This window comes from Trachemys scripta, chromosome 1 (genome assembly GCF_013100865.1).
Source record: "Trachemys scripta elegans isolate TJP31775 chromosome 1, CAS_Tse_1.0, whole genome shotgun sequence".
Classification (NCBI taxonomy): Eukaryota; Metazoa; Chordata; order Testudines; family Emydidae; genus Trachemys; species Trachemys scripta.
Genome location: NC_048298.1, coordinates 20,138,622 through 20,164,587, shown reverse-complemented (window position 1 = coordinate 20,164,587; position 25,966 = coordinate 20,138,622). Strand labels below are relative to the sequence as shown.

Genomic DNA, 25,966 nt, shown 5'->3' with positions numbered 1-25,966 from the left:
GCTTTCGTGGGTAAGAACCTCACTTCTTCAGATGCAAGACAAGAAGTAAGGTTCTTACCCACGAAAGCTTATGCTCCCAATACTTCTGTTAGTCTTAAAGGTGCCACAGGACCCTTTGTTGCTTTTTACAGATTCAGACTAACACGGCTACCCCTCTGATACTTGTATTTAGCATAGTAACATCAAAGCCTGTATGTACTGTGTACCATAGAGTCAGGGAACACAAGAGCTTCATGTGCAGTTCTCCCATCTGGAAAAAGGAGTCATGTATCTCCATAATATCATTTCCACCCATTCCAATTCCCATGGATGTCATGGAGGGCACTCCAGGGGTTTGGAATACATATTGGGGAAGGCGGCAGAGACTACCTAGGAAACGTAATAGAGTTTTAATTTCCCCAAAGAACGCCACTGAGTTCAGGAACCTTTAATGAGTGTCTAGCACCTTACTTTACAAGCAGACCCAGTGAATTCAATGGGATCAGTGTGAGGTACGGCACTATTCCATGACTAAGAGTATAAGAACTTGACCCTGAATAGGAGAGGTTAAGGAGCTTATCATAAACTAGTTTGAGAAACATTATGGATCTAATACTTTTTTTTTTCTGGGCCTATATGGTCTCTGATAAATTTAAATAAAAAAAAGTATTTTGGCTAAAATAAGCTTTTGCATACTTCAATCCACAAATGGATAAATGGAAAATGGAAATGCTTTCTCATTTCCAACTCTGAATAAAATGTACATGATGACAGTTTAAGTAGCCCAGATTAACACTGAGACTATGTCAAATATATAGAATTTTTACTTTCAACTTCAGAATATACTCTAGGCGTGATTCAGAAAAAAACAAAGCAGTGTCAGGATGCAGCAAAAAACATACATGGTTTCAACACTATACAGGGCCAAATAATAGAATTATGCCTATCTAATAATTAGATGTCAATCTATCCATCTATCTATCAAATGTGTGTAAATTAAATTCTAATCTCTCTTTCGATATGTTAATGTTTAAATTAGGTCTCCTACAGTTCTGCTACACACTTCACAAAAATACATATAAAACGGGTCTACGCCCTGAGGAACTTATAGTCTACATAACAGACAGGTAAAGATATACAAAGGTGAAAGAGGGATATGTATATGTATACAGACAAATTTGGATGCTTCATTCTGCAGTGTAAATACGGTTGTTTTGTTTTGTATATAATTTATTACACACAATCTAATGTGTTATCGCTGAGAAAAGCAGGAAGCACTCTATAAAGTAAGACAGAATCATTTTCATCATGTAATGGAAGGGAAAAAACAGATATTCCTCTTCCTCACTCAATTTTGCTGGCAATGCCCTAGAAAACTGGCTGTTCATTTGAAGTCCAAGTATCATTATAATTATTGCCTATTATTGTGAAATTTCATAACTTCTATAGATTTTATAAATGTCTCTAGGCTTCTCTTTTGGAAAGACCTATGAATTATTATCACCTATTTCCCATGTAATTATTCATCCCCAAATGCATTCTCATTACCACCAGGTCACGCAGACAGATCAAGTAATATCATATGTTGAAACTCAGAACAAGCAATGTGATTTGCATTTCCTTGTTCCCAGGTGGTTATCAGATAACTCGATATGACCATTTGTTTCTGATTGTACAAAACAGGCATACTGTAGATAGCTCTTTATAGAAATATCTATTTCCACAAGGACTGCTACATCAAGTTTTATTAACGTAACTGAAACTTACTTTTCAGCTTTAAGTAATAGCTTACCTTGTTCCCTTGTTGGTCTACTGTTCGATTAAAGACAGGCAGAGTCCCAGTAATGACAAGGCCCAGTTCCTAGAAAATAATCATAAGGGATGAAAAAAAATCTGTAATTAATAACAAATATTAAACAAAAATAAATTAAGACAAAATCGGTGATTACCTTTTTTAAACCCACAATATAAATCTGGGCTCTCGTTTTGCTAAAAAATCCGCAAAAGCTATTAAACTGAATAATTAACTTAAACTTTATTAAAGATCAATTGTCAAACAGTGTGTTTAATACATTGTGCAATACTTTTTGAATAAACTATTTGATTAATACTTTTCCAGCTTCTATTGCTGGGTAAAAAATTGTGTTAATATATTTACTGGTGTGTGTGTAAGAAGGCTCCGCCCTCCGCCCACACACAGGTAACAACTCAATGTTTAAGATGAGTGGTGTTCTACAATTAGAATATAATATCTCAACTCAAGAAAACTGTAGGTTGATGAGACTTAATTGACATCTATACATTAGAGAATGTATGAGAGAGAACTAATTAGCAGTAGTTATGAAAAAAACCCAACTCCTTAAATCGGGGGGTAGGAAAAAGGAAAGTAACAATTAAGCCAAATCAATACAGAAACATCAAACAGCAGGTTGAGCTACTTATGGCATCTCCATTGTTTCCTAATGTCATTCCCAAAAGCAATACCTTTAAAAAGGGAGTATGTCTGGAATGATGTACGCTAATCACACTTGGAAAAAACTGCCACATATAACCTTCTGGAAGGTGATAGTGCCAAGAATTTAGCCAGAGCACTCGTTACGTGAAGATATTTTGGTTGTATCACCCAGGCATGAGCAGACTGTGGGTATATCTGGATGGCCTGAATCTAATCACTGTAATGCAGGCAGATGACGGATGCTAGAGAACTATCTTCGAGAAAAGTCTTATGATTTAACTAAGTGCAGAGAGCCATTAATAGTCAACATGCATGGTAACGAGACACACTAACTTCTAAGAAGAATTTATTAGGTAAAAGCCAGTTTTCTAGGGCATAGAGAAGACAAACTATGACAAGATAAGACACAGAATAAGAGTACAGAAGGGTATGGAGAGATTATCGGGGGGAGAGGAAGGTAAGAGCGATCCCTGGAAGAAATGTGTTTTAAAGAGGCATTTCAAGGAGGTGGGAGTGGATATTTAGTGGAGCAGAAGATGGAGCAAAGTAGAGTAGTAAAAAATTAAGGGAGCAGAAGGGGAAAGGAATGTGATAGGTACTGAGCAAAACAGGGAGTAGGAGGAAAGGAGAGCTGAGGTCAAGGTGGGTACCAGAATATGTAGTGTAACAAGGCTCAGGATAAGGAGCCTGAATAGGATGAGTAATGTGATAATGCTGTGTGGAGATTCAAGAACAAGAGATGATATGGTCTGAGAGAAGTAATAGAAAATTATACCCTAACTGTTCCCCAGCTGCGTTCAGCCAAAACCACTCCTCCTCAGATGTGCTCACTCAAAACCCTTTGCCAGTTGTCCTTCCCCCAGGTGCTCACCCTGATCCATTCTTTACCTGAGCTTACTTTTGGACAGATTGGTGGGGATGGATAGTGATGTGAGGAGATCAGACAGAAAAATATAATAATGGTCAAAGGGATAAATGACAAGTATTTTAGTAGTCTGGATACCTTGGCACTGACAGACAGAGCTAAGCCATATTAAAGAAGGAGAAGTGACAGTGACAGTCTTAGCAGGAGACTAGATGTGGGGAAAGCAGGAATAGAAATCACACTGCGGGAGTGAGCCCAGGTAAAGGGAAAGACAGTGGAACTGTCAGGGAATGTAGAGAAGGGATGTGGTGGAGAAGGATCTGGTGGAAAGATACGGGGTTCTATTTGGAGACGCTCCATTTACACACACAAAACCAAGCAGAAGGAGAAAAGTCAGGGACTAGAGAGGTCAGTTTCGGAATTACCTATATAAAGATGGTGCAGTATATGAAACCTTCAGAGTGGATGAAGTCATAAACAGACAGAGAGTATAAACTCTAGAGGGAGCAGAGGATGGAACCCAGAACAGCCCCTTGATGGATGTTAAATGATAGGGGTAAGAGATGATAGAGGCCACTGCCGGGAGCTATATTATGATAAACATATATAACAAGTGCCCTTATTATTAGAGATGAACCTGAACTAGACCCCTAAATGTGAACATCCCTAAATGCTAGGAGTGGGGTTTCAAAATCTGATCCTGAACCAGATCCAGCTTTCAAGAACGGAGACCCTCTGCAATGGGCTGAACTAAGACCCTCCACTAGAACAGACTCAAACTATTAGAAGGCTTGAGATCTGGGTCTACGTCCTCAACCCAGCATGTCCATACTTCATTCAACTCTGTGGGGATTTTCAGGAGGCGTTAAGGGGATTCCCTAACTCATAGTTTTCTGCCATGTTAGATCATGATTCCTACAAAGGGCAGCTTGCTCACTTACCAGATCAGTGGGTTGGGAGTTACGAGTGTGGTTAGATATTCGGCACTTTATTTTCTAAGCACTGAGCCGCAGACACTAGCCTTGATCTGAAATTTGCAACTTGGGTCCATCTTTACTTAAGTATATTTATACAGAGAATGTTTGCTTGTTTACATATGTGGGCAAAGACATTGAGTAAAGGCTTAGAATGAAAGCTTTTTGTAACCCACTGAAAACATAAACCAATGTAATGGTTATTTGCAGCTATCCCTGTTCTTTTTGTTTAATTAACCAGATCTCCTCTGACACCCATGTTACAAATTTAGCTTTGACTTTAGAACAGGATATGTACAGAACATATGAACTTTCCTCATAACATCCTTTACATTTCCAGTAAGTACCTCGACAGCAACCAAGAGAATGTGGTCAATGAACTTCTGGCTATTAAAACTGCAATGACACAACGTCGTTTCCTCTATGTCACGCACTGTTCCATGATGGACTGATAAAAAATTAGATATTTTAAGGAAATGAAGGCAGGAAGAAGTGGATTTTGACATGACTCTAGATGACCATGTGAACTTGGATAAATATGTGATTTCAGATGATCATTTTACAGTAATTTCTGCATGATTAGAAGTATGTACAGCAAGTTTATTTACTTGAGAAGTCCTGACTGCTGCTAATAATACTTAGCTTTTCATAGTTTCCTGCGTATGTTTGTTTTAAAAGACCCAAATGATAAACTAGCAGCGTGGAAAGTGCTGGATTATGCCCTTTTGGTTGTTTCCTCCATCACATACAATAGTCAACTAAACAAGCAGTTGGCTGAGACAGTGGGCAATTGCAGTAACCATGTACCTCCGGAGTCCAAATCCTGTTCACATGCCATGTGAAAATGAGTTGGCTGCTTTTCAGTTTATTTTCCCAACTGTGCATTTTTTTCACAGAACAAGGTCTCCAGACAATTTAGCACAAGTGATGGTCTCTGCTGTGCAGAGGCCCATAATTGGAAAACAATATTTTTCATTTGTTTGTTTTATGTCAGCCGTGAGCTGCATTTAGAGATCTGTGTGTGGGAGGTATTTCTGGAATAAATCACATCTATCCATGTCTATCTACTAGATGAAATTGATAAAGATAGCAAGGGCAGAAAATGTCCAGCTAAGATAGCAAGGACAGAAAATGTCCAGTGGTATAATAGCAGTTCAGAGAGCTGCTTTATGAGAACTCAGAAATGTTACATTTTGGGATGGAGGAGTTTGAGTCTTTTGTAGGTGGTGGACAGAAATGGGAGAACTTTTCATTTTATAAATGTTTTTCCATATATACAAAATACTCTGCTTTATCCACAATGCAGTTCATAAAAGTGTTGACTTAAGTTATGCATTTCATCTGAGTACTGTAAGGTTCTTAGGATTTAAAAGCAATGGATATATTCAACTTATAAGCATGTACACTTCAAAATGCTCTATACTAAAAAGATATTTTTCTTTTTACTACATAAATATAGCTCATACCAGTGCATCCAAATACACATTGGTCCACTGGACTTGTTTTGCTTTATCTCCAGCTAAAACCATCGGTCTCCCCAAAACGTCCAAATATTCCTGTTAAAAGGAGCAAGAAGCCCATCAGAGGCAAGACATTATCAAATCAACATTCAAAAATAGTGCCAAGAAAAAACCAAAACATATGACAAAAAATAAAGTGAAGTTAGTATAAGGGCATGATTTCAACACCAGCAATAGAATAGAAAAAAAAACTTATATTCATTGCTCTCTGAAGTTATACATCAAAGCAGATCACACTTAGGTTTGTGCTACATATCACATTAGATTCAACAAGGGGTATTCTGAGTCAGCAGCTCCACTGGAACATATATCTATAAAAATGAATTTTAGGTGTAATAGTAATAAGACGACAACATTGCAGAACCCTCAAAAGTGCATGAGGGAACAATGGGGTGTGTTATTTGTTATGATGCATATCAGGGTCAGCAACCTCTGGCACACGGCTCGCCAGAGTAAGCACTCTAGCGAGCACTTTGGGCCAGTTTGTTTACCTGCCGCGTCCGCAGGTTTGGCCGATTGCGGCTCCCACTAGTCGCGGTTCGCCGCTCCAGGCCAATGGGGGCTGCGGGAAGCGGCGCGGTCTGAGGGATGTGCTGGCCGGGGCTTCCCACCATCCCCATTGGCCTGGAGCAGTGAACTGCAGCAAGTGGGAGCCACGATCGGCCGAACCCTCCGGACGCGGCAGGTAAACAAACTGCTTACCCTCGCGAGCCGCGTGCCAGAGGTTGCTGATCCCCAATGTATATCATCAGAGAGCAATTACCAATAAGCACCTTCTCCAAAGTTACATGTCAGAACAGATCACCACAACTGAAAAGACCCAGTGATGCCTCTAAAATAATCAAAAACAGTAATGATAATTGACTTTCTTCTCATTTGAAATCTAACAATGTGAACAATAACAATACAGATGAAGATGACACTCCAGCAGTTTGTGAGGGAACAGGCAAAAGGAGCCACTTTTGCCTTTTCTCCTAGGCCCTGGAAATTTGCTAACACAGGAAATGGAAGAAAGATATACATGAGATAGTGAAGGAAAGATATACATGAGCTTCCCTCACTAATGGATGTAGTAGACATTTCAGTGCTTCCTATTGTACTGTGCAGAAAACCAGCTGTTTGTTGTTCAGAGATGCTGCAAACAGAACTCTTTGAGAGAAATCCAATCCACTGTGTCCACTCAGAAACCATGGGAGATGGTGTATTGGAACTACTTCTGATAGATAAATTAGACAGATATACTATATGTATATCCAGGCCTGCTTTATATGGGTTCACTATGGAACACTACCAATAATTTTCCTTCCCAGCCTAGTAAGTGACCATTGGGAATGTCTTGTAAGGCACTGTCTACAGTTCAAGCCTGCAGGGCTTCCTGACATAGGAGATTTGGTCCTAGACTTTCTTTGTTAGGTTGATGTAAAATGTGGCAGCCTGATTGTCAATTTGAAACAGGACCATCTTTTGAGAGACCAGGTCTCTGAAAGTCCTTGGTGTATTCAGGGGTGTCTTTATAGCCATATAACTTACATGCAAATGATCTTCTTGGACAGGTCAAGTGGTTTTAATGTAACCCCCACTCCTCCTTCTGTGAGCTTCCTAATCCTATCTGTCTAATACAATTTGAAGGAAGGAATTTGCAAATCCTTTCCTAATTACAGACATTCACTGAACTGCCCCAAGTGAGCATGGCTTGGAGTCCATCCATCATCCAGGAGTAATGTGAAAGTCTTTGTGTAGCTTGACACCACTAGCATTTCAGGGTCCACTGAAGTTGTGTGGTATATCAATTATAAATACTGTGGACACCCTGAGACCCAATATCTACAGCATGGTCTTTACTGGTTCCAGCTGGCTCTGGAAAATATTTCCCATCAATTCTACAATATCCAAAATACAATCCTGAGGTAGAACTTTTCAAGTCTAGCAGGGCACCCATGTATTCCAATAGCTTCTGAAGAAAAAAGCTGGGACTCTAGATACTCTATTTTGAACCCTAGTGTCTCCGGTGACCTGACAGTTCCAGTGACTGGTGCTTGAATCTCTTCCAATTTTTTGTTTTTGATTAAATAATTGTCCACATAGAAGAAAACATGTACCCCCATTCTGTGTGAGTTTGGGATTATGATTTCTAAGCACTTTGTAAACACATGTAGCATGGATGCAAGCCTAAAAGGCAAGACTCAGAATGGTCCCTTGAATTCTCTGTGTCCAAGCACCACTCTTGAATGTCTTCATCCATACTTATTCATATATGCTAATGTCAGTACAGGGGAGGCAGGATTAAGGCCTTCCAAAAATGGTCTGATACCCCATGAGATATGATGGATTAGTGCTGACAACTGCACCAAATGCACTGGAGGAGTAGAATGTGGACCTCATCTCAAACACAATCGGTGGTCCGGTGGAGCCAAGGATTCAAGGACACCTACTGGTGTCTAGAGTTTGTATGGATGAAATGCGGGAAACATGAATGAATGGTCAGATTGGTTGATATTTCCCACTGTTGTCTATTGTAGCTCCTGGAGTCATCAGTAGTCTTCACTGGATGCTACTAGAAAACCAGGGGGGAATCATCTGCAGATAATTAACTGAGTGCGTTACTTTTGATGCAGGCCTGGTTAGGCTCCTATGCATAGGTGATGCTGAGTATTGTTTCAAGAAGAGTGGAGCTGAGCACTGGACTAGTTTCCTGAAGCACCAAGCGCATCAAAACTTTGACACTGCAGTGAAACTGACACCAAGACCTCCAGGTGCAGTTTTGTGGTCCATTTTGAAAAGACTGGGCAATGCAGATGGTGCTGAGAGTTTTGACACGTAGGTGGTGCTCTCAATCCTGAACTGCCTGAGACTGAAGCCTCTTAAGTTTCGAGGGGACTTAGGGGAACTGTGTGAAGAGGGCAAGAAAGTATTTAGGCACCTTATTCAGGACTTGACTGCTCACAGTAACATCTGTAAGTAAGTCTCCACAATGTTCTGTTAAGGCTATAGCAGTCATGTGCCTGTGCATGCACAGTTTAACTGCATTTGGAGCCACTAAGCTGTCTTCTTTCATAGCTACAACACAAAAAAAAGGATGGGGGGAGTGGAACAAGACAAATCCCGCACATTTTTCCAACATAAAGTTTGAGAACCAAAAGCTCTAAACCTTTTTAACACTAAAGAAACTGTGGATGTGAGTCAATTGATTGACATGGTTCTAACAACAGACAGAGCCAGTTCATAAGGATTTATGGCTGGAACTGTAAACACTGGGGTTGCAAATACTGGGGTTGAAACATCAGGTTAGCAACTATGTATGTCTTTCTTCCATTGAAGGGTCTTGCTCAGGATACCACCTCTTGGAACCAATAGCTTTAGAACTTAGAGCTGGCTTTTGCATTCCTTGAGCTGAGATGGGGATCTGATGAGGGGCAAATGTTCTGTATTGGTTTATGAATGGACACCTTCAAATTTGTTTCACTCTGCAACTATACCTAAAAAAGATGTATTTCATTTTACTTATAAGGCAAACCAAAAGTAATTCTTGTAAATTGTTTACTATCACTACAGCATTTCTTTGACTTATGACTGTAACTTGTAGTTTGCAAGCACTATAGACGTACCTGTGTGTTTATTCTTATCGCTCCAATGGAAGGAATTTCATAATAGTAACCTAAAATACATAATGGAAACAATAACATGCTGCTACTTTATAATGCCATGCTCTTCATCTGAGATCACTTGAAAGAAAACATTCTATTTCCATTTCTCTTTTACTTCCAATAATTATGGAAAGTCTCTTAAAAGCATTTGCACAATAGAACTACTAAGCCATAATTATTTAATTAGATTTCAGAGCAATGAACAGACAAGTAAGTTGTGCCATCACCATATGTGCTCCATGCTAGTTATTCCTGGGCAGTGACAAGCTGCTTTGTAACCTTTGTTTTTTCCCCAGAGGAAGAAATGGAATTTTCATACATTTCCCCCCTGCACTCACAGCTATTTTGAAGAACAAACATATTAAAGAGGTATATTAAAAGGCAGTGACAACAATACAAATTATACACTGGATACATGTTTAAATCCAATTAAAATCTAGTTTGCCTTCACAATGAAGTGAACTCATCCACAGCATAAAAACATTGCTTATTGTGTGATAAGAATGAAAACATCCATTGACGTATCCACTCACAAAACAGAAGTGGCATCCATTCATTTATCATTTGCATTGTTGTTATTTATTTGCATTATAACATTGCCAAAGGCCCCAATCACGCTCGAGGGCCCACTGTACAGCTATAAGAAGTCACAATCCCTGCAGACCACAGACTATCAATCACAAGTAATAGGAAGAACAGGGGATGGTGGAGAAAGGTAACAGTAATAAAGTTAAAGTTACATGGTCTAACACTGTTCACCACTTGATTATTCCTAACAATCTGATTTAAAAATAACTAAATAAAACCTCTGCCTGTTTCTTTGCATGTGCAATTTGATAAACCACATTATAAACTGAATAGAGCTATAACATGGTCACTCAACACCTTAAGCTGGGTGGTCAATACTAAATGAACAGCAAAAGGAATTAGACTGTCATAATGTAGAGACATACACACTATAATAAGCAGAGGGTTTTACACATACACCTACCCCAAGAGGTAAACATACACCTAGATCTCCTATAAAAATAACATAATTATGTTATATTGATCTACTGGTCATTCATTGTCATAAAAAGGTAATTGAGTGGGAAACCAGGGGAACATTTGATATTCTTTTGCTATTATTACTAAGTGCAGCCAATCTCTCTAAAAGTCAGCAGTGGGGAAAAAATCTCTTAATCGTCTTTTCCTTTTACTGATCATACATCCTCTGCCATTGGCCATACCCACTGCTCTTGAGAAGTTTTATCTGCACATGATAGGTCAAATTCTGACGGATGCAGAGCGAGCACACTATTCACTAAAGTCAAATATAATGGATTCCTCTGCATCTTATCTCTCGGTAATCTCCTCCAAAACCACAACAAACTATCAGCTTTATCTGCCTGACTCCCAGATCTACCTATCTCTCTCTCTCCTCCAGAGCTGACTCTTTATATCCAAACTAAAATCTCCACCTGTCTGACAGCTCCCTGTGGATATCTAACTATCAGCTCAAGCTCAACATGGCTAAGAGAGAGCTCCTAATCATCCCACACAAACCCTCCCAACTGCCTCCTTTCTCAATCATTATGGACCACAGAATCAGCCTGCATATAACTCAAGCCTGTATTACGGGTATCATTTCCAATTGGACCTCTCTTTAGGTCCTAACATACAAGCTCTCTGTAAAACTTGCAGTTTCTTTCCGCATAAGCTCTCTAAAATACGGCATCTCCTATCCATCTATCCAACTAAATCTCTCATTTGTCTCATATTTCAATTACTGCAATATCCTTTTTTCAGGCCTTAATAAATGTAATCTTGCCCTGCTCATATTCACTCAGAATGATGCTGTAAAAATCCTTCTGCTACCCTGTCACCACTCTTTTTGAATGTCTCCACTTTCTCTTCTACATCAAATATTAGCTTCCTTGTTTTCATTTTCAAGACCCTTTACAACCTGTCCTCAACTGTCTATCATCTCTAACTTACTATCAAAATGTCAACTCCAGCCTCTAATAGGCCCAGGATGCCAGCCTCTATCATCCACTGTTTACATTTTTAAACAAGCATCTTCATTCCTGCTCCCACTCTGTACCCTCCTGCTTGGGACAAATTCCCCTTAAACATCTGCAAAACTAACTCACTCTCCTTCAAATCCCTCAAGTTCTTGTTGGCCATGATACCTACAAAAAACTAGAAAATGGTGAGGCCACTAGTGTGCCGAGACCACAGCCTGTCATTATTTCATTGTACTGTCCCACCAGTTTCTCTATATACATCTGTTGTCTCATCTTGTACTTAGATTGTAAGCTCCTTGGGTGGGGACTTTTTGTTCTGTGTTTGTAAAGCACTTAGCACAATGGAGCATAATTAGGGCACTTGGATCTATGATATTACACATAATAAGTGTACCCATTATCTCTCAGCATTTGGACCTAAACTGGCATACAACAAGAGAAAAGTTGGGTGAGATTTTTACTTAAGTGGGAGAGTAGGAGACAGTCGGATGATAAACAAATTGCCAGCAACATAAAAATAACAAAGTATTTGGGGGAGGCAAAGGATAAGGGAGTCTAAAAGTTCAAGGGTGTAAAGATTAATAGCTCTCTCACCATGCAGAAAGTAACCTTATTGCTGATTCTGAGATCAGTTTATCCCAGTAGTTCTTGACTGTGTAATGTACCACATATAGTCTACTGTAAGTTTGGAACTAGAAATTCATACTATTATATGATCTCCTTGCTATCTCATAATGTGATTTATAATGCATCAGCTTGGTATCTACAAGATCTTTCTTTCAATTAGCACTTAGGATTGTCTATGGTGGTAAGATAATTAAAAATAAATGTTTTTGGACAAAATGATTGGTTTTGACCACAATAATATTTTCAGCAAAAATATGGATTGTCATATAAAAAATCATTGGCTGATAAAGTTTCGATCAAATCTTAAAAAATGTTTTTTTTTTGTTCAAAATGGTGGATGGATATCTTACTCTTCTTTCTCTCTCTCTCTCTCAAAAGCAACAAAACTTTTTTACCATTTTTCTAGGGAAAAGGGTGAAAGAAAATACCCTCCCCCCCAACTTAAAAAACAAAAACAAAACAAAAATCTCACTCCTTTTTTAGAAATGAATTTTTTGTTTTGCTTTATTTCTTAATTCATTTTGATTTATTTGTGTGGAAATAAAAGGAAACACTATGAAATATTTCAGATTGAAATTTTTGTTCATTTCATTGGACAACAAATGTTGACAAGCTCTTCTCTTGGAAACATCTTTGCTTAATTTTCTAATCTGTCCTCAATATCAGCTTCTCATCTTCCACCAAAACAAGAACTTTCCAAAATATATACTATTTATGATACACTATTATAAGAGAAAAGTAAAAATTGTTGATCATAACATTTTCCTGACAAAATATCAAGTTTCAATAAAATTTTCTGATTTTTACAAAAATGTTTGAAATGAAACAATTTGTTTCAAATCAGCATTTGATATAGTGAACATGTTGATAATCAGAAATTTTGATGTCAGTATATCAAAGCAAAATGTTTAATTTCAAATAATAATTTTTAAACAAAATATTTTGAGATTTTTGTGGTCATGTTTTTTGGGGAAAGTCTCACCCTCATTTATCCAGATCTGAGGTGTGTTAATTACCAATAGGTATTAAAGTGGTTACTGAATGTGTGCAGGTCAGAGCTTCCTTCAACAGATTTAAAGAATTGAGCTGAATAATAGACAACAAAATGAGAATAGATTTTTGGTACTGATTGTAGCAATTGGTAGCATACTACATGAATTTATTCAGACTTCAACTGTGGTAAACTGAGTTGGAGGTAAAAACTTGTACAGTTATCTCAATCTATTCTGATTGCCTGGGGATATTTTTTTCAAGTTGAGCCTCTAAACAAGCAAAGACACACAGAAAATGTGGCAGAACGTCTAGCTAGTTGTTAGCAGAATCATCAAATCTGGTAGAGATGTTTCAATTCCAGATAATCAAATTCCTGTCTGTGGAATTAAAGGTTAAAACTTTCCCTAAAAGATCTCATTGAGACAGAAACTACATTTATATTGATGTAATTGGCAGAAATTTTAACTGCTACCTGGCTCCAACTTCTCCCCCATTCCCAGCGGCTTCAGCCCCCCATTCCCCTGCCCTTTCCCCAATACAGTATTCCTGTTCCCTCCATGCTGACCCGCTTATCAGCACCTAGCACTTCACGATGTGGCAGGAGGTCCCAGCCTCTCCATTTGGAGGAGAGGAAAGGAGTTGCTGGTAGCTGCCTAAGGCCTTTTGTGAACCTATGCCTTGGTCTGTAGATCTGAACGAGAAATATTCATTTAGTTCTGTGAATAGCAAAAGACTTCTAAATGGAGTGTATGAGCAATTGACTCTACTTTTCAGTCTTAAAACTGAGTTCCTTGAGAGGACAATTTGACAGAACCCAATGGTCTACTAAAAGAGAAAATAAAAATCACTATTTAGAGCCCTGATTCAAAACATCAAAATGAATTTGTAAATCAGGCTAAGGTTTTTAAATCTGTCCTGTGTAACACCTACAGAATGGTTTATATTTTGGGGGATAATCAAAGCTTTATATAGGTATAAACTCAGAGATATACACACCTTTATTTTGGCAGGCCATCCATTGTATGGGTCCTTTGTCATAATTATGTTGACCAACAGAAAATGTGAATACACGTACCTAAGCAAATTGAAAAGAAGATACACATCATTTTTCTCCATGTCATCAATCAGATGCCATTTTCAGACAGCGCTACTTGGATATCTAATTAATTAAAACAGTGTGATAACATTTTAAATTCCAGCATTGCATCCAATACCTTATAATAGCTGCATTGATGTATGTTATATCTACACCTTGATGTATTTGATATTTAAATAGTATAAAGACAAGTGGGAAGAACACTCATCCATACTCTCAGTACTCTGAGTCCAATACATAGGGTTACTATTTACAAGACATCTAAATACACTTGTTTTGGGGTGTGAATGATCATTTTTGAGCATTTTATTAAATTACCTCACATAATCCTTCTTGAGCACTGTGTTGTCCGCAGGGAGATGTAGTGTGCATATTTTAGGCAGCAGAAGTCAGTGCAATGCAAAATAAGACTTTCCAAGATATTACAGAATTTTGATGAGAACCTTTACTCCGAAAGTGAAACTTGCAAATAATACACAGAGTAAAGTTTCATTAGACCCAGACCTGCAAAACTCCCACTCACTTCAATGGGAGTTCCATGTGTAAGGACCTGTTCAATTAAGCTCTTAAAAACTCTTCTTTAAAATATACTCTTTTGAGGATACAATTTTGTCTTATTCCATAGGTGCAGCTCACTGACTTCCATATCTGTGTATTTGAGAGCAAAATTAGCTACAGAGATGGTCAAAATTTTCTATCGATGTCTTTTTAAACAGAAAACCCCTATCCCGATCATAAGACTGAAACACTGGACGAGCAGATACATTTGTTGTACAATTATCTGCAGACTTTGAGACTGGTAATTCAGGCCAAGACAGTAGTGTGGTGTGATCTCTGTAGCAGTTCTATAAGGAATTTGGAATGAACCCCCTTGACAATGAACAGAAGAGAAATATATCTGATCTACTGCTCCTCAGGGCTTGTCTTCACTGCCGGAGTCAGTCAACCTAAGTTATGTTACTCCAGCTACTTGAATAAGGCAGCTGGAGTCGACGTAGCTTAGGTCAACTTACCGCGATGTCTTCACTGTGCTGTATTGATGGGAGACGTTCTCTGGTCGACTTACCTTACTCTTCTCAGAGAGATGGAGTACTGGGGTTGACCAGAGAGCGCTCTGTCATCGATTTAATGGGTCTTCACTAGACCCACTAAATTGACACCCGCTGCATTGATCAAAAGTAGCAAAGAACAATAATTAAAGCAATTAGGTGTTTGTTAATTATGACTTGGCAAACTGCTGGAGCATTAGAAAAATAATTCTCAGAATTTTCCTTCATCTATTGATTCATCCAGAACCAAGGAAAACGGACCCCTGAAAAGATGAGTTAGCAAGTCGAAGTAGGGGAGTCAAAAATCTATGCAAGATCCTGTCACCCTTGCTCATGCTGAGTTACAATGGGACTACTCACAGATTAAGGTACTACTCAAAACCAAGACTGGCCCTTAAAGTAGAAAACTAGAGACATATACTATGTTCAGTTCTAAGAGACCAATCAGGAGTACCCTCCAAATTTTGTTAAATGGAACAATCCTATTTTCAGGCAACTAAGTATATAGGTGTGTTGTACAGAGGTGCATACCTTGTTTTATCATATTTGAATCAGCTGTTAGTAATAATCAGCTAATTCTCAGTTTCTCAAACTCTGATGACAATATTTAATTAATTTGTTTATTTAGCTGTGGATAGCGCTTTACTTACTAGCATGTGCGAAGACAGGTCCTTGCCTCAAAAAGTTTATAATCTACATTAGATGAAGGACACAAGATTAAAAACAACAACAACAAAAAACCTTCTAGTCATAGTGGGGATAGCAAGGAAAGAAGAAAGACAGTGGAGAAAAAGAAGAACTGCTGTTATAGGAAGAATGTGGTTTTTGGTTTTCCAAGAATCAAAGTAATTTGTTTTGTTTTGCATTTCCCTCCAATTGAACAGGTGCATGCAGGTCAAGGTAAAATGAAGGGTTCTGGCTGCTACAGATATTAAAGATTTCAGGCACTCTAGAAGCTGTTGTAAAGGTAGAGGTTAAGAGCCATCATTAAATGCAATAAAAGCGATGCTTTGGTTACAGATGTTAGTCTTTATGGTTTTTTTCTCCAGTGTGTGCTACTGGAGTAATGTAAAGCAAGAAATAATTATGTGCTTCCTCTAGTACATCATGTACTGTAAGTATAATACAAAAGAAATGGGTTGATGTGGGTTATTCAGAAAAGTAGTTACATAACTGGAACACAAATTCACATGCACTTTTAGTATTCTAAACAAGGCAGGGCAAATTCTTTATTCACAATTGATTTCGGTGTGGTTGTATGGAATGATGAGATCGAACTTTGGCTCAGTAGGTTTGCTTGCCTTAGTGCAGGTAGGAAACATTTACTCATATCGGCCACAGACCAAAGACCATGGAAGTCAGTAGGAGTCATTCCACAGACTTCAGTAGACTTTGTATCAGGCCTGTGTCACTGAGGACAAAGACCCCAAGCTGTAAGCCTATATAGTATTATAGACCAAAAGATGGCAAATTAAAGGGGAAAGAAATCAAGATCAGTAGGGTAAAGCATGTCCCAGAAAATTACTTTTCACTATTTAATGCAAACAAAAAGACATCTTTTCACTTTAATTTTTGCTTATGGTTGTATTTCTTCTATTTAAAGACGGGAATAATACACTAATTAAACCTATTTTTCTAAATATAAATCTTAAGGCTGCTTTTTTTCCATGCCACGATGCACAAGCCAGAGAAACGCTATACCCTTTTTAGGCTGCCCCAGTTAAAATTCTGAACACATCTTTCCTTATTATTACTTTATTCTGTGGGTATGCGTCATAACACATAAAACAGTGGATTATTGTGAAAAGGAATATGAAGGATGTTTTGATTTTGTTATGAACCAGAAGGCACTTATTTCAAGACACTCCCCAAAATGTGTGCACATTACACTTATGTTGGGAAGAATGTGAGAAAAAGAATGAGATTTTAACTCAGATTATAATAATGATCGGGGTGTGGAAATATCATAGATTGTCTTTCATTAAATCTCTGGTTAGGTCATTTAGGCTGCAATAGTGTGTGTATTGATAACTTACTTCCAAAGTACTGTCTTAATTCATCATTAGGGGCCTGACTCAGCAAGGTACTTAAGCATATGCCTAAGTTTAAGCATGCAAGTAGTCCATTGAAGTCAAGGGAAGTACACATGTGCTTCAAGCAAGGCATATGTTTAAGTGCATTGGGGACTTGAAGCCACTCTTCTTCCAATTTCTTCAAAATAAGCTGTTCCTTCTCAGCCTTCCGTATATTTTTGCAATCAATACCTATCTCTAGGTCCTCACACTCACCCCAACTTAACTTCAATCGGCAACACTGGCTGACAAATTAATTTACAGTCTCATCTAGAAAAGAACAACGGTTTAGTTATCTTTAAAACTCAGTTCACAAAGGACCAGATTCTCAGCTGATCAAAATTGCTGCCACTCCAATGCATACACTATGTTTTGCAAGTCTCCAGAGGATGATTGCTGATTTACACCTGCTGAGGATTTGGCCCTAAATTATTCTGTTACCTGTTCAGACAATTTCATTCCAAAGCACTGGAAATACTGTTTTAAGAACAACTTCTTTTCTACCTACATAATTTTTCAGTTCCCACTGAAAACTCAGAACAAAATTAGGGCCATTAAAGACACTAATCTGGATATTGAGGCAGACAGTCTCTGTTGTGTAATTGAGGCCTGATACAATGCCAACTGAAGTCTTTCCAGTGACTTCCATAGGGTTTGGATCAGACCCTCGATAATACGTCATTTGTGCCTAGCCTTTTGTTTTAAATAAGACATAACTGGGTAAACTGACTGTTTTTTCCCCAAGACAACAATGGGGAAATAAAATAAAATAAAAATTACTCCTGAACTTCCTTGCAAATGAGGTAATTTGATATCAGTTTTACAAATGGGAAACCTCTAATGCAGAGAGAATATCTGGCTTGCTTAGTGTTGCATAGACAGTAACTGAAATCAGCATTAGTGTGTATACTGAATCAGAATTACTTATATATATTAAAAAATAGTATTAAAACGCTAGTCTTGAATAAATCTTTTGTACAGAAAGTGGCTGGAAGACTAACATACTAACTTCACCGAAGTGCACAATAAAGTGTAGACTTTATGGAAAGGTAAATTGACATGAGATTCTGATCCTCTTAATTTCAATTTCGACTATGGCGGAGTAAGGAACTACTCAACATGTGTAAAGGTATCAAAATCAGGCTCTTGATGTCTCACAGAGTGTGGTCTTAGTTGCACCAGTTAGCACTTCCTACTGTCAAATCCACAGTATGGGCAGAATAACACTGTTTGATGATGATTATTAATTGTAATTTATATTACAATAGAACTAAGAGGTTCTGATTGAGATCAGGGCCTCATTGTCCTTGACACTCCACATACACATGGCAAGAGACAGTTCCTGGCCTGATAAGCATTCAGTCTAAATAGGCAAAGGACATAGGAGAGAAATTATTATCCCTGTTTCACAGGTGGGGAGCTGATCTGAGCTGAAGAGAAATTAAGTAACTTGTTCAAGGGCACGTACTGAGTTTGTAACACAGCCAGGAATTGAACCCAAGCCTTCTGAGTCCCAGCCCAATGCTTTGACCAGAAGATTATTCTTAAAGGAGGCTGCCTGGGATTCAGCTCACAAAAATTCAAGACAACTTTCCTAACATAAGATCTGATCATTAATTTCCTCTGGCTTGTTTCAGACTCTCAAAGCTTCTAAAGAGTCAAATTATATTAATTAAGGCTTTTATTAGTAAAGAACAAAAATATTTTAACATATCCCTATTCAGTGAAGAGAAAATTGGCACAAGACCTCTCAAATGTTTCTGGTCAAGAGGCAATAAGAAAGAATGTGACTACAATATTAATTGAAATGTGAAGGTTAATATTTGAAGTCTTCAACTATATGCCAATTCACATATATCCCTAAACTCTCTCTTCACTGACAAATTCCTTCAAGTGACTTCCACTTCTAAGCGAAAAAGTGTTTTTGTCTGTCTTTATCCTTCTAGACATTTAAAAAAAAAATCTGCATTTAATATGAGATATTTTATAGTGCAAAGGCAGAAAATACCATTACATTGTGACCTGAGGAGCAATCTCTATATTAACAATCCTTTACAAGTATCAGTAATGCAGTTCCATATCTTATTACTGCCACCTTGTGGAACAACTGGGGAACTAACATACAACTACCCATTTTTGAACCTGTCAATTGAAAGTGTATGACATCTCTCTCTGTTTTGAAGTTGGCAGTTCTTTCGTGCAACTAATCTTTTTTTTAAAATGATGATGATTATTATTTATTACTATTATTTCACAAGGGTACAGAAGGACATCTTTTCTTACCAATTAAATATTTACTGTTATTATCATGCCACTGGATTTCTAAACATAAAAAAATCCATCCCACCAAAGCATCAGATGCTCTATTTTCAGTCCTTCCACTTGTTGGAATGCTTCACAATATTATTCATAAGCTCAACCATGTCCAGATCAGATGAAACTAGAAAGACTGAACATAGACAAGTTTGATGATTGTACTAAAAAGTGATATTCTCACACTCTATTATTCATCAAAATAGTTTGTAATAAAGGTGGCAGTGAGCAGTCTCAGTGGTTGGTCAGGGCATTAAGCTCCACATCTGAAATATTTGAAGACATCCATTAAAATATATCACATTAATAAAATGGTTTATGATTTTACCTTGCTGTGTTTCCACAAATTTCCCTTGCCATTTTTAGGTATGCCTTACTAAAGCTGGGCAAAATTTTTCAACCCAAACTTTTTTCAGTGAAAAATAGAGATTCGGCAACACAAAGATTTTGCAAATTCATGTTTATTTCACTGAACTTGTTCTGGTAAAAAAGGTATCAAGTCTTTGATTCAGAATGATTTCTCATTGTTATTTCCTTTAATTTTATTTGTAAAACATTTAAAAATGCTCAAAATCAAAATGAAATGTTTCATGCAACCCAAAATGAAGTTTGTTTAAAAAAAACAAAAAACTTTTTGATTCACTGAAAAATTTCAAAATGACTTTTTTTCTGAACTGAAAAATCCATTTGGCTATATGTGAGACAATTATTATTAATGGACAAAATTCCCAGCTGATATAAATCAATATACCCCCACTGACTTCAATGGCATTACACTGATATGAACAAGCTGAAGATCTAGCCCTTGAAATCCTCACTCAGTTTGGACTCCATCCCAGATAAGCCCAAACTATTGCTGAAGATAAATTAACATCATCTAGATTTGGCTCACTGATAATAACAATGTAATAAAATATTATTGATAATAAGCACACCATGTCCTCTGTATGCCAGTCTCTCCTTGTATTTGATCCTTCAATCAGCCGGATTGATCACCTTAAACATTTCCAATTGCAGATCTAAAAAAAGGTTTATTTGATTAGGATTCACTGGAGAATCAAACTGAAGGACAGTATGGGATAGCAGGGGTAGTAAATTTTTTTTTTCAAGGTCCAAATTTCTTGGTCAAGGTATAGTCAAAGTTCAATCTCCAGAGAAAATACCTTAAAAACCCCAACATAATGATAATAATAAGTACATAAAAAGATGTTGGGGTCCATTCAAAAGCGTCTGGAGGTCTGGATTTGGCCTGAAGTCTGCCTATTGACTACCCTGGGATAGGGGCAGGGTAAAAACTCTATGTACAATAGTAGGAATGGGAATTCCCAATGATGTGCAGGAGAGGATTCTTGGGGGTTCTTGAGACACTCAAGTTATAATATACCAAAACTATAGGTTGGGATGATTTCCCTTCCTCTGAGGGAATATGGTCTCAGCAGCACCATATTTAGTCCATCCTCCCGGTCAACCACATAGTGGCAGTAATGGAATGACACGGTGTTAAACGAGCACCCTTGAGCTGCCCAAATGTTTCCCAAAGTGGAGCCTGAACACTCCTCAGGAAAGGATGGTCTTGTGGATAAGGAACTGAACTCAGAAGACCTCAATTCAATTCCTGGTTTTGCCATTACTCGCTAAATATAGCTAAATCGTCTCACTCAGAGATGACATACACCTAGATCTCTCAATATTTCTGAAGAGGAAAGCATTGGCATGTAGATGGGATCAGATTTCAGAAGCTGCTCATATCTGCCCTACAAACCCACCCATCCCCACTTCAAATTATAGAAGGGGAACACTGTTCCGTATTATCAGCATATTTTCCCAGGGACAATGCATAGACATTTTAAAAGTTAATTTTGTTTACCCAAGGCCTCTTACCTTGTTTATAATTAAGATAAACCATGTATTTGTTTAAAGCGGAAAACAAATTAATAGATTTCCCATGTCCCTCTCCTCTATATGAGCACATGCTGTCTGATACTCGGGTTTGATAACAAACTAAAGGGGAATTTCTTTGGTAGCTCCTTGTTATAAAGTGGGTGAGAATACTCAAAATTACTGAAAAGGTAGATGAATTTGTACATCCTCAGTTTTATGTTCTTCTCACTGCAACTGCCTATAATCATACTCAAGTAAAGCTTTCTCTACATCTAGACGGAGATCTCCGCATAGACTAAGAAAAGGGGCCACCATCCATGGCAATTCTGGAATAAAGATAGGAGATCTTATGAAATGTTTTGATAGAACAGAATTTGATGACAATGACATTGGAAGTTGGCCAGTTTAGTTAAGGTGATTTTCATTGTTCATACTACAATATTAAGACTTTTCCCTTTTTTTGACCTCATCAACCTCAGGGAAGAACCATTACCTATAAGACTGTCATTTTACATGGCTGAGGAGAGTAGGATAATTTTAATATCCCATTGAATATTATTATTTTCTTGCTTGCTCTCATCGTGGTCCTTCTCCAGCTATTGTGATCAATTCATTTATGAATGCAAATAGACTGCTCTCTGGAAATACTGTACTGTTCTCTTTTGCATCGTTACTCTTTCAGCTTTCCACTCCCATTACTCTGGTTCTCGCAGCATGAAATGTTTGATTGCAATTAAGTGTTTCAAATGCCAAAGGGTTGCATTAGAATAGGAGGGGGGAAAGACCATAGGAAATTCTCATTTCCGAGCAGAGCCTATTTACAGGAAATATTTGCCTCTCCAATTATCAGTTACACAAAGTTCAAGTCTAATTTCACAATGGTCAAATCTCCAAAGATTAATGAAAATGTGACTCTGAGGAAAGGAAAAGCAGTGAGAGAAATGTAAAAGTAAATGGTTTGGTGAGGTGGGCAAACGATTAATATCTCACAATATAAGCAAAAATCAGATTTAAAGCTTCTTTTCTTGCTGGTACCATATTGCCCAGGGATTGTAAAGGTTTCAGAAAAGCATCACATAGGTGAGGGTTCAGAATGAAATTGCAGCCTGAAGTTTGAATGTCCATCCTTTGTTAGTTTAAATGAAACCCTCTCCATTTTCTTTATAGTGTGTGTGATTAATGACGAAACTCAATTGTTCCATTCACACACACAATATTATTTCTTCCAACACCCCTACTCTTTTTTCCTCTTCTTATTTAACATCCAACTAAGTTGACATTAAACCTCGATACCGCCTGTTTTCAATCTAGTCCCCAACATACTCCATTCTTGTTTCCTTTCTTTGACCCTAATGTGCTTCTACCTTCATTCCCTTAAAATGTAGCCCCAGGTGGTTGGCACTTTCTTTAATGGGTTTTCTTTTACAGAGCCCTGATATGAATCCAAGAGCTCAATTAACAGGGAAAATCCAGATTGCCAGCAAATTTGCAGCTTCTGTTATTGTTTTAAAAATGAACACTTTGGAAGGGGGATTGGGCAGAAGGGTTTGTATTACCATTGCCTGAAGTGCTTTGCTTTTCCTTTCTATGTTCTATTTTAAAATCTATGAACTTTAATAGTATTTCAATGTCATCATTTTCTAGTTCGTTTTTTTCATGAGTATAAAAAGAAAAAATGGAAGTACCGTATATCAGAGAAGTCTCAAACATATTTTTTTAAGATTGTGCTGAGCACAATTTGACTCCACTTCACTTACAGTTAAAACATTTCCAGTCTTGATATAACTACATCCATTGCTGCTACTCACTGTCAGCAGTTGGTATATTTCCTAGTGTACCTGAAGGATCGAGTCATAAATTCACACATGTAGTACGGAATGCTCTTTGCAATTTAAAATAAAGGTAATACTATGCAGGCTAGCTAAACTTGCTTGTAAAACTATATTTTATTTGTCTAGATTAGGTCAAAGGACAACAAAACTGCATCCAAAATCTCAAGATTCCTTCTCTGCATCCACTACAAGAACAGTTAAAGTTGTGGCATCAACATTACGGATATAGAAATTTAGACCTCATCTGTAGTAGGAATGGTTTAGAATAATAAAATGAATCTTGCAACAGGACAGATGGGGACCAGGTAATTCTCACTGTGAGGTCCTTTCCATCCTAAATGATGCATATTTTCAATTACTTTAAGAAAAAAAAATCTATTGATCTTTGACTATTAGCGGTAAATATTCCCAATGGCCTGTGATGGGATGTTAGATGGAGTGGGATCTGAACTGCTACAGAGAATTCTTTCCTGGCTGTCTGGCTGGTGAGTCTTGTCCACATGCTCAGGGTTTAGCTGATCGCCATATTTGAGGTCGGGAAGGAATTTTCCTCCAAAGCAGATTGGCAGAGGCCCTGGGGGGGTTTCGCCTTCTTCTGCAGTATGGGGCACAGGTCACTTGCTGGAGGATTCTCTGCACCTTGAAGTCTTTAAACCATGATTTGAGGACTTCAGTGGTTTAGACATAGGTTAGGGGTTTGTTGCGGGACTGGGTGGGTGAGATTCTGCGGCCTGCGTTGTACAGGAGGTCAGACTAGATGATCATATTGGTCCCTTCTGACCTTAAAGTCTATGAGTCTTTTCATTTTCTGGTAAAGAAGAATTTATACCTTATCCTGCAATCAAAACTCCAATTAACTTAATTATAAGTGTTGCCTGAGGCCCCAATCCTGCAAACACTTTTGTACATGCTCAACTCTACAAGCATGAAAGCTAAGGATCAGGGCCTGATTAATGACAGCAGGATAGGGCCCTCTATTTAAATCACATCTTAGTTGACAAACAAGATAAATCTTGTTTCAACCTGATATGGTGTGAAGTAGCGGAGGGTTATTTAATGAAAAAGCTGAAAATCCTTTTCAATCTTAACTACCAATAGATTATAATTGATAACATCTCATTTAGCTCAGCTTTGAACTTTAATGGAAGAATTGTGTCTGCTACTTTCTCAAATGGTAATTAATGAAGATATTTACTATGGTTCCAGCTATTGTATTTAAAAAAATGACAATAAATATTCTGCAGAGTCTAAGATTGCAACACAAAATAATTAATTTTTTAATTTTTGCAAATATGCTTTTCACAAAACAGGGAACATGCTCTGGGAAAATTGTGTTTGTTAACAAAATGCAGCACTGATATGAAGCCGGAAGCATCACCAGCAAAGATGCAATTGCCACAAACACAGCAGTTAGCAAGCACAATACTTTGTTGTCCTCTGATGCTAAAAGGAACTTTTAAAAAAAATGTAATTCTTGATAAAAGGTGTTTTCAGCATATATTCCAGATTAGTTCTTTTTTCTATGTGGGTGAAATTCACATCTGTGCAGGGAACCAGTACCAGGACCATGAGCCACACACATATCACTTAAGCCCTTGAAATAGGCTTAAAACACGGATATATAATATTATGTAAATTTAGATACAAGGCTAATGTGAATATGAATTCAAGTAAAATAATTAACTTCAAAATGCTGAACAGAGAATTAGACATAATGGAGATACAGTGGGCCAGATCCAGAAGTAGCTCTATTGGTTTCACAGAGCTCTCTGATGATATATACCAGCTGAGGATACGGATCAGAAACTCCCCATACATGTCCGTCCTTTCCAATTAACGCCAGCATTCTGTAGCTGATGCTAACCTTCATGAACAACAGATTTTCAGTTCACTGTAGTGGATTATTATTTGTTATATGCAGTGTTGTTGAAGTCGTGTTGGTCCCAGTATATTAGAGAAACAAGATGGGTGAGGTAATATCTTTTATTGGATGCTTGTCTCCCTCACTAACAGAAGTTGGTCCAATAAAAAGATATTACCTCACCCACCTTGTCTCTCTATTATTTGTTAAACATAGAATGAAATCCTGGTTCCACTGAATTCAATAGGGATTTTGCCACTGTCCTCAATGGTGATCAGGATTTCACCCATATAGCACACTTGGAGTTTATAAGACTACATTTGACATGCAGCTTGACCTTTCTGTGATGTCTCCATTTCTTCTACAGACTTCTTTAAAAAGAAGATTTCAGCTGGGAATAGCACTCTAGTGATGACTCACCAACATTAGTCTGCAGTGCAAGGAGCATTTCCTCTTGTGTCTATTGAATATTATAAAATGTCCTTGTGCATTCTACTCTTATGGATTGTGCTTTACTAACTGCTGGTAAAAGGTTGTCATGGGTCAAACCTTAAATTATTTTCCTGGTTAGTGGTGTGTAGCATTACTGCCAATATATTCCCTATTACTGATTGTTTTTCTAATTTACTTTTAATTAGGTCTTTGCCTATAAACCTTGCATGTGTGTCATCTGAATTGCCTGTCTCTTATCTTTCCCTGTTCTATTCCCCCAAACTATTCAAATCATTTAGAATGATATCCTGGCTCTACCAAAGTCAATGGCAAATGCCGTTTCAGTGGAACCAGGATTTCACCCTTA

The 25,966-nt window shown here is 37.7% G+C and overlaps 1 protein-coding gene across 5 annotated transcripts in view; it reads right to left on the bottom strand.

The window, feature by feature from the left end:
- The window catches only part of CACNA2D1 (calcium voltage-gated channel auxiliary subunit alpha2delta 1), a 676,857-nt gene that overhangs the window by 70,369 nt on the left and 580,522 nt on the right, over positions 1–25,966 (bottom strand). For all 5 annotated transcript variants that reach the window (XM_034765627.1, XM_034765601.1, XM_034765592.1 and 2 more), the window contains 4 exons: positions 14,060–14,138; positions 9,399–9,448; positions 5,740–5,829; positions 1,772–1,840 (listed from right to left, as the gene is read on the bottom strand). In XM_034765627.1, coding sequence (XP_034621518.1) covers positions 1,772–1,840; positions 5,740–5,829; positions 9,399–9,448; positions 14,060–14,138 — 288 coding nt within the window. The remainder of the gene's footprint in view (positions 1–1,771; positions 1,841–5,739; positions 5,830–9,398; positions 9,449–14,059; positions 14,139–25,966) is intronic.